The 11,876-nt window shown below is 35.2% G+C and overlaps 1 protein-coding gene across 1 annotated transcript; it reads left to right on the plus strand.

Annotated features, from left to right (window-relative positions):
• Positions 1 to 2,098: 2,098 nt before the first annotated feature.
• TMEM17 (transmembrane protein 17) lies at positions 2,099 to 9,902 on the plus strand (the record flags this gene model as incomplete). Its single annotated transcript, XM_084234853.1, has 4 exons — positions 2,099 to 2,198; positions 7,436 to 7,539; positions 7,689 to 7,802; positions 9,624 to 9,902. 4 exons carry the CDS (start codon positions 2,099 to 2,101, stop codon positions 9,900 to 9,902), a joined length of 597 nt encoding a protein of 198 aa, XP_084090979.1.
• Positions 9,903 to 11,876: the final 1,974 nt, after the last annotated feature.

Genomic DNA, 11,876 nt, shown 5'->3' on the forward strand with positions numbered 1-11,876 from the left:
AGCAATATCTAGATGTATAACATATTACTTGTTTTTATAATTATTTCCCAAAACAGAGGCTAACATTTTGGATTATTTCATTAGTGGTCAGACCATTTTTAAAAGCAATTTGTACAGATTGCTGATTGTTTTTCTCCAAGACATTGCTCAAATCATAATTTAACCTGCAGAGTGTGAAGCTTCTTGCTTCACTGTGTTTTTGTAAAAACTGTGGCTAATTTAATATATGAAAGCTATTCTTTGTTGCTATATTTAAAAAAATTATTCATGATTCATCATTTTAATATAGCAATTCTCCATCATATAGAATGAATCTGATGTCAGAATTGAATAAATCCTCGAACTAGAAATAGGAAGTCACAGGAGTTGTCTTTAGACCATTTTCCCCTTCATTCATTCAATAGTTACCCAGTTCCTACTCTAAGCCAAGCATCATGTTGGTGTCCAGGAGATAAATAGGAAAGCTTATCCGTGAGTTTATAAACTAGCAAGAGAAACAGGCACAAATAAACAATTACAGTACACCATGACCAGTACTGTGACCAAGTAACAAAGAGGAAAATACTTTGAGAAACAGAGGAGGGCACTTAATCCAACTTCAGGAAGGTTCTGGAAGCCATTTTGGAGATGCTAAGGTTTAAGCTCCAGGCTTTCCCCAACCAGAATTAATTACTTCTTCATCTGTGTTCCTATACTAAAGCATATTATATTTACTGTTTCTACACCTCTCACTCCTCAGTGGGCTGAGATGCTTGATAGGAAGGGATTATACCCCTAATAATCTACTATAACTCTCCCCAAAAGCTAGTAGGAATGCAATATACATGTTAAATTATTTTGAATTCTAGCCTCAAATGCATATTCTCTCATACTTTCCTCTTGATATTTGTATAAATGTGTGGTTTTCCATTTGATTGTAAAAATAATACGATTCCCTTACAACATCATAATGGTTAAAAGGAAAGGATGAAAAATAGTTAAGTTTTGGTGACGGATCTGGAGCAACAGGAATGTTTATACATTGCTGGAGGTAGCAGAAATTGGTACAACCACTTTGGAAAAACTGTTGGCATCTATTAAACCTGGATGGTACCTTATAAACTAGCAACTCCACTCCCAGGATTTTACTCAAAACAACATAAATACATGCAAACATTCACCAACCGTATTTTCACCAAAAGTGGCACTATTCATAACAGCTCCAAAATAGAAAACACACAGATGCTCATCAATAGAAGAACTTATAAACTTATTGTGGTGTGGTTATACACAACAAAGGAAAAGAATCTACACTCAACAATATGAAAGAATTTTATAAAATAATGTTGACAGCAAAGAGCTAGATTTTTAAAATATTTATCGTATTTGATACTTTTATACAAGGCATAAAAATAGGCAAAACTATTCTGTGCTACTAGAAGTTAGGAAAGGTCAGTTAGTAGTAGGAAGTTAACGAGCATAGGAGGACAGAAAGGCAAGCTTGTGGAAGTGCTGACTGATACGGGTCTGTTTATCTGAGAGCTGGCCACAAATATATGTTTCTGCCCTTTTCTATATGTATATTGCATTTAGTTTTTTTATTAAACATACAACTTGTTTGAAAGCTGAAAAAACAGACATAATTTTAAAAATTTAAGTCACCCAAAAGCCATCATCCAGAACATTTTAGATTACCTTCTAGTCCTTTTTTGAAGCCACAATGTTTGTGTTCCTCTCCCTGCTCCACACACACACACGCACACACGCACACACACAGACTTTGCTAAATTAGGTTCATTACTATTTAATTTCTGTTTATATGTTTACTTCAGGTTAATCCATATCAAGTATTTCTTGCAAGCATGTCTTTAAAACTGCTGCTATTCCATCAAATATAGGTGCTCTAATGTGTTTCATCAGTTCCTCATTGTTGCATATCTAAAGAAACAAACGGATATTTGTTATATATTGATGTATCACATCTCTCCCTTCCAAGCGGGCTCGCGGTCAGCGCCTGGGCCTCTACAGTGCAGCCGTGGCGCGCGCGCGCACGTCCCCGGTTGCCGTGGGAACCGCTGAGCGCAGCGGGCCCGACAGTGAGCGAGAGCGAGGCCCGGATATGGAGCTTCCGAACCCGGTCCGTCAGCGGCTGGGAAACTTCAGCCGGACCGTGTTCAGTGACTCCAACCGGACAGGGCCGGAGTACGGCGAGGGTTCTGGTGAGTGGCCGAGGCCCAGCGTAGAGGGTGTGGGCCGCGTGGACCTGGCGTGGGTTTTAGAGCGGCCAGATTTTTGCCAGGACCTAAAATGGCGGTTTCGCCTTCAGCTGGTTCTCCGCAGTGCGGAAGCGCCCTGGAGGAGGGGCCGGGCGGAAGGCTAGGCTAGGGCTGGGGTTCCTCCGGGCGGGTTCCTGTCTTTCCAGGGCTGATCTTGCTGCGGCCCCACGGCAAGCCGGGTAGCTGAGGTAGGGCCGGCCTTCCTCAAGAAATAAAAATGTAAAAGCCGCCTCCACGGCATTCGTGTGGGGCCTCGCGTCCTCCGCGAAAGCTCGCGTAGGCTTTTCTGGTCAGGAGGGGAAACCGCTCAAGCAATCTCCCTGCCCACTCCCCACCCGGGTAAAATATCTCCCTTTTTCAATTTGTAACAGAAGATATAAGCTGCGCCGCAAGTCCATTTTCTGGCGGAAGAGATGGCAAATGTTTTGAGTCACTTTAAGCCGCTCTGCTTTCCAGAATGACAGCTGCTGCATTAGTACAACCTTCAGTAAAACGCTTTCCCTTCCCTGCCATCTCCTCCCCATCTCCTATACATAATGCTTTCCCTAAATCTGGCAACAAAATATCAAGATGATGCATTCTACATGACAGCAAGTGAATAACGCAGTTTCCTTCGTCTTCTCCTCTTAAATCGTGACGATAAACAACATACTGTCAAACCCATGCAGTTTTTATCACTGAACTCTTCTCAGAAATAGAAATCGTTTCCTCTTGCCTTTTCAGAGATTTTTTTTAAAGGATGGGGAAGTCCAGTCAATTCCCACAGTTGTAATTGTCACCTGATGACTTGCCTCTTCCTAAATTCAGGCCTTTTCATGATTTAGCATGTACTGGGAAGAACAATGTGAAAAATGGGTATTTATGTTTCTGATCTTACAGCTCACGTTTAATAGGAGCTAAAATCTGATCGTACAAGGTGTCAGGATCAATTGACCTTTTCTGTAAAGGGCCAGATATTAATATTTTAGACTTTACAGGCATAGGTCTCTGTACAGCCACAGACAATGGTAACTAAGTGAATATGACAGTGTTCCAAGAAAACTTTATTTACGGATACTAAAAATTGAATTTCATATGATGTTCAGTGTCTCATTGTTTTGGAGGTGGAGGGAGCGTTCGCCCACCATTTATAAATGTGAAAAAACATTTTTAGTAACTGGCTGGTCGTATCCCTACCCTTGATTCACAGCTGTAAAATGTAGCTCATTGTGATTTAAGTTCCCTTTATAGAACTCAAATGGCACTCTTGCAAAATTTAATAGATTCATTTCTGGTGTTTTCAAGGTTTATTTACATATTAACTTGATTTTCAATTGCATAATTAGTTTGACCTGAAATATAGGCATGGCATCACTCATATTCAAAATTTCTAACAAAAAAACTTACCTACAAAAATGTTGATTAATTACTGCTCCAAAGCTACTAAAAATTTTAGCTTAACCTAATTTATCTTTACTCTCCCATATTTTATTTTTTATGGATCTGAACTAGGATTATTTGTACTTAATTACAAATGAATATCTTATGTACACAGCTAATCAAGAGTAGTACTGTTGTTATGAATTTAGAATCCCTGACTAGTGAATATATCTTCAGATGTAACACATTTTAAGAATTCATTTATCAGTGGTAATTTAATAAATAGGAGCAAACAAAAGTGGATCATATTAATGAGGTCTCATATACTTGGAGCAAATGGAAACTTTGATGTGAGAGACCATAATTATATGTTATATTTTAAAATTATTAAATGATAAATATACTCAACTGCAGAGAAAAAGAAAAAAATAGTTTTTAAGAAATTTCTTTTAGAACCTTTATATATTCTTTCATTTAGATCAATGGATTTCAAAGTATATGTCTGCTCTTCAAGTGTTAGAATTCAGTCAAATTTAAGGGTGCTTTTGTAGAACTCAATTTTAAAAATCAAACCTAATTTAGAATCCTCTTCCTTCCCCCCCAAAAAAAGTAGTATGTAATCAGCATTAGATAAATGAAATTTATGTATCACAAATGGCTACACTGAATATATCCTTATAATATTATGCTTTCATTAATTCATTCTCTCTGCTTTTGTGTATTTGGTACTGTTTGTAGAATAAGATGATAGGTTCTATGAGGGTCTCAAATTTGGGTAGACTTCTTACAAGTAATCTATATATTAAGAAAAGGAAATGGGGCTAATATTTATTAACCCCTAAGTGCCATGCATAGTGCTGGAGTGAAATGATTTTTATTCTCTCTACTACTAACAACAATCTGTGAGGTAATTTGGTTGATTGATTTCCTACCACCATTCCTTATGCCTCCTTTGCCTCTGTTCTCTCTCCCCACTCCCTCTTTACCTTAGAAACCTCACTTTATTTGTGTTCACTAATTTTTATAAGTCTTTTGCTTTGTTGTCTTTTCCATTACATAAACGACCAATATTTGTCTGACATTCTGACTTGCTTTACGACACATAATTTCCTCAGAATCTTTCCATTTTGCTATAACTGTCAACATTTCATCCTTCCTATCACTAAATAATATGCCACATCTTCTTGAATCAGTACTCTAGTAATGGGCACTTAGGTTGTTTCCATTGCCTAACTGTTGTACATAATGCTACAATAAACAATGTAGAGCATCTAATTTGTTTTTAAGAAGTGGGATAGAGGCCAGAGTCACTGGAGGTGAGAAGATTCACCAGAAAGAGTGGAGAGCAGAACAGTAGATGTACCGAAACACACTTAGAGCATGTGATTTTGAGTTGATAATTTCATGTTCTTCGGATGGATGCCCACAAGTGGGATTGCTAGATCATATGGTATTTTCATTTTCAGTATTGTTTGCTTTCCACAATGGCTGCACCAGTTTGCATTCCCACCAACAGAGTTAATAGGGTTCTTTCTCCACATCCTCTCCAGCATTTGTTGTTGCTTTTTTAATCCATGACATTCTGGCAAGTATGAGATGATAGCTCACTGTGGTTTTAACTTCCATCTACCTTATTAAAAGCAATAAGGAACATTTTTCCATATCTCTGTTGGTCTTCTAAATATCTTCCTTTGGTGACTGTTAAGATGTATCCATTTATTAATTGGGTTGTTTAGGAGTTTTGTTGCTAAGCTGAATAAGTTTTTTATAAATCTTGAATGTTAACTCCTTGTTGGCTGTGCAATGTGTGACTATTTTCTCTGATTCAGTAGGATGTCTTTGTAATCTACTTATATTTTCTTTCTTTGAGCAAAAGGTTTCTAATTTGAGGTAATTCCAATTGTTTTTGCTTTTATTTCCCTTGCCATAGGTGTCAAGTCTTCAAAAACATCCTGATATGATTAATATCCTGATATGATTCACTGAATTTTTTAGATATATTTTATTGTTGCAGGTTGCATATCTAAGTCTTTAACCTATTTATTTATTTATTTTTAAAGATTTATTTATTTATGCATACAAGAACTGGGGTACAGGCCAGAGGTGTAGAGGGTGAGAGGATTCACCAGAGACAGAGTGGGGAACAGACAGGCAGACTGACTGAAATACATTGCTAAGGGTAGCAGGTGGGCGAGTCAGGAGAGGTCTGCTGTGCCATGTGGGTTACTCCCTCACGGGCTAGGGATCAAACTCCTGCTGCAGTGGCTGCGGATAGCTTATAGGTTACATCTTAACCCCTTTCACCGGGCCCCTTTAACCTATTTAGAATTCATTTTTGTGCATGCAGTTAGAGAGTGATCCAGCTTCATTCTTTTACACGTACTGTTCAGTTTTCCCAGCACCATTTATTAAAAAGACTCTCCTCATTGAATGGCTGTGTCCATTTTTTATTGCAAATTAAGTACTTATATATACATGGGATGTTTCAGGGCTTTTGATTCTGCTCTTTTGGTCCATGTGTCTGTTTTTATGCCAATAACATACTGTTTTAATTACTTTTGCTTTATGGCATAGTATAAAGTCAACTACTTTATAATATACTAGCCTCTATTTTTCTTAGGAATTCTTTAGCTATTTGAGAACTTTTATGGTTCTATACAAATTTTTAATATTGTTTTTCAATTTCATTGCAGAATATGTTGGTTTTTTAATGGCGGTTGTGTTCAATTTATATATCATTTTGGATGGAAGTCATTTTGACTATATTGATTTTCCCCCCATCCATGAGCATGGACTATCCATTTATCTCCTTATCTCCTTGTGATTTATATCCATTAATAATATCTTGTAAAAAAAATAATGTCTTGTAGTTTTCATTGACTTCACTGCCTTGGTTAATAGCTAGGTGTTTGATTCTTTTTGATGTAATTGTGAATGAAATTATTTTGATTTTTCTTCTCATTCATAGTTTTCATATAAAAATGCAACCTATTTTTGTGTGTGTTGATTTTGTAAACTGACACTTTGCTGGACTCATGTATTGTTTCTGTTAGCTTTCCCCTGGAGTTTTTAGGGTTTCTATAAATAGTACCATATCATCTGCAAATAATGAGTTTTACTTCTTCTTTTCCAACCTGGAAAAACTTCTTTTATTTCCTAATGTTGCCTGGTTACTCTAGCTTACACCTCTAATACTAAATTAAAGTGAAGTTATGCCAATAAGCATTCTTGTCTTATTCCGAATCTTAAAGGGAAAGCTTCGAGTTTTTCACCATTAAGTTTATGTTGGCTGTAGATGTGGATACATAGCTTTTATTAGTAGGTTCCTTCTATTCTCATCTTGTTTACTTTTTTTCTTAAATAAGTACTGAATCTTATCAAATGTGTTCTCTGCATCTGTTAATATTAACATGATGTTTATCTTTTCTTTTGTTGATATAATGGCATCACATTGATGAACTACATATGTTAAACCATCCTTGCATCCCTAGGATAAACCCCACTAGATTGTGGTGTCTAATCCTTATAATGTATTATTCAATTCAATTTTTGCTGGAATTGTATTGAGAATTTTCATATGAATATTCAGAAGGAATATTGGTCTGTAGGTTTCTTTTCTTGTGCTGTCTTTGTCTAGTTTTGGTATTAAGGTAATGTTGATATCATAAAATGTTTAGGAAGCATTCCCTCTTGGATTATAAATAGGCTTAAAACTTGGAGTTTTGTTGAGTCTATACTATAGTTAACTAATTCTAGGGAACTAAAGAACTTCTAGGGCATAGACCAGGATTAACAGTTTGTTCCTTTTATTTCTTCTGTAGATAATGAAATGGTCTCCAGTTTGGAACTGCAGATGTCACTTTATTTTAACACTTACTTTTTCCCACTTTGGTGGATAAGCAGTGTTATGATGCTTCAGATGAAGGTCAGTCTATGCTCCAGTACTTCTGCTGAGATCTCTTCTGACCACCCCTGGCATTGGAATACTGTTAATAAAATTAAAGTTCTTAATATTTTTTTCTAAGTTTTATTATATGTAAAATTTTACAAACATTTTTAATTTTTATTTTTTAGTATTCAATCTTGCCTGATTACTACAAATTTATTGTGGTCACTGTTATCATCCTGATAACCCTAATTGAAGCTATCCGGTTATATCTGGGCTACATGGGTAACCTACAGGAGAAGGTAGGCTCTTCTTTCCTTTCTCTTAGCACTACATACATAAAGGCATTAAGATTTTCATAGCAAGGAAAAGGGAGTGAGATATGCTAGAAAGCAAAGGCCTACAGTTAAGGCCTGGCTTCAACTTTCACACTTCTGTTACTATGGTTAGCTTAATCTCTTGAGGCACAGTTTCTTCATGTATAAAATGGGGGACATATTCATTTCACGGGTTTGTTGGGATTAAATGAAATAATTTCTGTAAAATACTTGAACACAGTAAACACCAAAGAATTGATAATTTTCCCTCATCTCATCAGTTTTGAAAATACTTGGTCAATTATACATGCTTATTTGGAATCTGAATAAGAAAATGGGGGGAAATTATAACTCATTTCCTATGCCAGGCACATATTTTCTGAATCATCTTAATGCATAAGTATTTACCATTACCAGAGCTTAGGGATAGAGCCTAAAGATTTTATGGTTTTCTAGGCCCTTCATAATTAGGCCCCACCCAGCCTGCCTCACCATATTGCTTGCTGTTTCTGCCCAGCATCTTAGGCTCAAATAATGATTCCCAGTCCGATTCATCCTACATCTTTGCTTACTAACCTTTTTTCCTTGTCCTCCTTCTCCCAACCTTAAATTCTTTCCCCCTTTTTTTCCTCCAGTTTTGAGACATAATTCACATATAACGTTGTGTACATTTAAGCTATACCAAAAAATGAATTGAGATATATACATGCACAGCAAAATGATTGCCACAGTAAGTTTATTCACTTCACATAGTTACAAAGATATTTTTCCCATGTGATGAGATCTTTCAATATCTACTCATTTAGCAACTTTCAGATACACCTATCAGTATTGTTAACTATAGTGATCAATAATTTGTGATACCCATAATTTATTTATCTTCTGACTGGCATTTTGTTGTCTTTTAACCATCATCAACAATTCTCCTAATCCCACCTCTAGTAACCAATAACATGACCACTGTTTCTATGAATTTGGTTTTTATGATTCCACATGTAAGTGAGGAATACCTTGAAGACCCATCTATGTTGCCACAAATAACAGGATTTCCATTTTTATGGCTGAATAGAATTGAATTCTTTTTTTACCACCCTAATCACTCTCTTAATTCTTGTACCATTCGGTATATACCTCTAAGTGCTGTGCTTAATTTTCCACTAAGTTATAGTATTCTACGATTGTCATGTAAGTCAGTTTGTTCTTCTTACGTAGAGTTTAAGTCCTCTGAGAACAAGGACTGTACTATTTTTCAGTTACTCCCAGGGTCCATGATGCAGGTTCATAGCAGTGCTAAGTACTTACTTATCTGTATAAGCAAAAGGCTGTACTTTACTGATCTTACTATTCTTTTTTTTTTAAAAACCTTATACATTATAAATTAACTGCACATTTTAAAATACTTACATTTATGTAAAATATGCATGTATACCATCAATCATAATGATAAAAACAAAATGAGGATCCAGCAGTTATGAAACCACCTCTTAGCTTAAGTATTAGGAAAAGCTTGCTACTTATCTATGTGTTGTACTTCATTTATTTCTTCTGACACAAAAGATAACTACAATATTGATTTTCGTATTTGTTATGATGTCCCTTTATGTGTTATGCACTTAACCATATATCCATGCATTCCCACACAATGTAATATTGAGCTTAAGTTGTATTTAAACTTTGTACAAATATTCTAAAATTTTTGCAAATTATTTTATGCATCATTAAATATAGTACATATGTTCACATTGCACTATTTCACTATATTTCCTCTATATAGTGATCTTACTATTCTTAACTGTGTCATTGCAGGTTCCTGAGTTGGCTGGCTTTTGGCTTTTGAGCCTTCTTTTGCAATTGCCTTTAATTCTTTTCTTGCTCTTTAATGAGGGCCTAACAAATCTGCCCTTGGAAAAAGCAGTGCATATTATCTTCACTATGTTCCTTACTTTCCAAGTTGTTTCAGCATTTCTTACCTTGAGAAAAATGGTAAATCAGTTGGCAACTCGTTTCCACCTTCAAGATTTTGACCGGCTCTCTGCAAACAGAAGAGATATTAGAAGAATGAGATCCTGTATAGAAGAGCTTTGACCCAGCGCTTTTCAGTGGAAAATTTAGAAGAATGTGTTTAGAAGATGACTATAAGAGTTAGGAAAACATCAGAGCGCTTGCATAAGAAAAGGGACAGTGCAAGTGTTTTGAATTATATACTTTCTAGCTCTGAAATTCCAAATTTGGGGGCAATGATAAAAGACTGTACTTGAAAGTAGCCCTAAAATCTAGATGTTGTCCACCTGATGCCAAATGTCTTATTTTTGTTGTTGTCAACTTTTTCAGGTATGTAGAAATCTGTGACAGTGATCACAGTTTAGCTACTTTAATGTAATATTTCTAGTTAACACCTTTAACTAGACAGTAGCACCTGTAACTAGGAATATATATATATTTCTTTTAAACTTATTGGCTGTCCATATCTTGGTTGTAAATTTGACCATGTTTCTTAGGGCACCTAGAAATGCTTGTCAATATTCTTGTGTATTAGACTATATTTATAAACCAAATTTTCATATCTGCTAGGGTTAAATTCTAGCTCTAGTGCTAGCTGTTATACTGAGTAGAAGAAGAAAACTAGTAAATTGTGGTACTTAGGAAATATTTTTATCATGAATTTGTTACCTTTTATAAAATGATGTTCAGTATTTATGGTGGTGTTGTGCAAAATGTCTTTACAATAAATAAAGTATTTATGTTAAATTTTCAGCAACAAATCATTCCTGTCATTTGCAGTTCTTTTGGGCAGTGGATTTTTTTGTTTTATTACAGAGTTGCTAGGAGAGGAAGGAGCAAAAAATATATATATTTAGGACCTTTACATAGTGGCACTGCACTAGGCACATTGGCCCTTTTTTTTTTTCATTTAGTTATTATTTATTTTAGGCACATTGACCCTTATTACATCACTATTCACTGAAGAACTGCTTTATAGCAGGGAATTCACATGAAGTTTGACTTGAAAACCAGGGTGTCTATTAACAATAGTGAGAGTTAAGATGGCCAGAGGGAATACAAACACAATCTCAAATGAGGATGTTCGCTGAGTGAAATGTGCCTTTATAAGTAATATAAATGAGAGATAGTTGCAGCTACCTTTAAAATGATTCCAATTTTCTTTTTATGCCCTATGTTCATTTAAGGATTGCCCTGTTTTGCCTTACTCATCCTTATAATAAAATGTCTGAACTTCCCACTCTTAATTACACCTGCCCAAACTGTTTATACTAATTTTATTATTTCTGCTTATTATTATATATAATGTTCCATCAATGATTTCTCCCCCATGCACTGACTGATTACTCTTTCCCCTAAACCAAAGTAGTGCCTGCGTATACTCCAATAATTTGACATTCAAAATAGAATTCCATTCGGATATTATTTTTTCAAGATAGGAATAGGTGATTCTATAAGAATTAAAAAAAAAACTAAATATAAACAACAGATGAATTAAGGGAGTGATCAAAAAAGAATTTCCTATTTAGCAACTGTTTCCAGAGTTTGAAATAGAAGTGGCTCTGATACATTTAAACGTTAGAATTTTAGCTTTTAATCTCTTAACCCTAAATTAAAGTTTAAATGTATCAGAGGCACTAACGTTAAAAAAAATTAAGACTATAAAAATTTTAGGAAAATGAATTCGATTTATTAAATCTTTCCAAAAAATTTTCTTGCTGTAATATATTGCTTAAAATGCAGATATAATAAGGATGGAGAAAAAGAATTAAGAAAGTCTGTTGAGAACATGACCAAGTCATTTATTTGTTTTTCATCTAAACAAATTTTGTGTTAGGTTGAACCAATATTTTCTATCAGAGTATACCTAGGTCCCTACATGAAAATTGAGGTAGGAAAGATAATCACATGTCAAGCACGTTTGGCGTTTAGGCAGTCTTTATTTTATGTGAATATGTCTGTCAGTCCTTAATTCCTATGACAGCCTTCTTTCTAGGGGTTTTCACACTGTTGTGAAAAAATCCAGTTAAGATATTGAGCTTCACAGATAATTTTGGA

The sequence above is a fragment of the Talpa europaea genome (assembly GCF_964194135.1).
Source record: "Talpa europaea genome assembly, chromosome: 6".
In the NCBI taxonomy this organism is placed as follows: domain Eukaryota; kingdom Metazoa; phylum Chordata; class Mammalia; order Eulipotyphla; family Talpidae; genus Talpa; species Talpa europaea.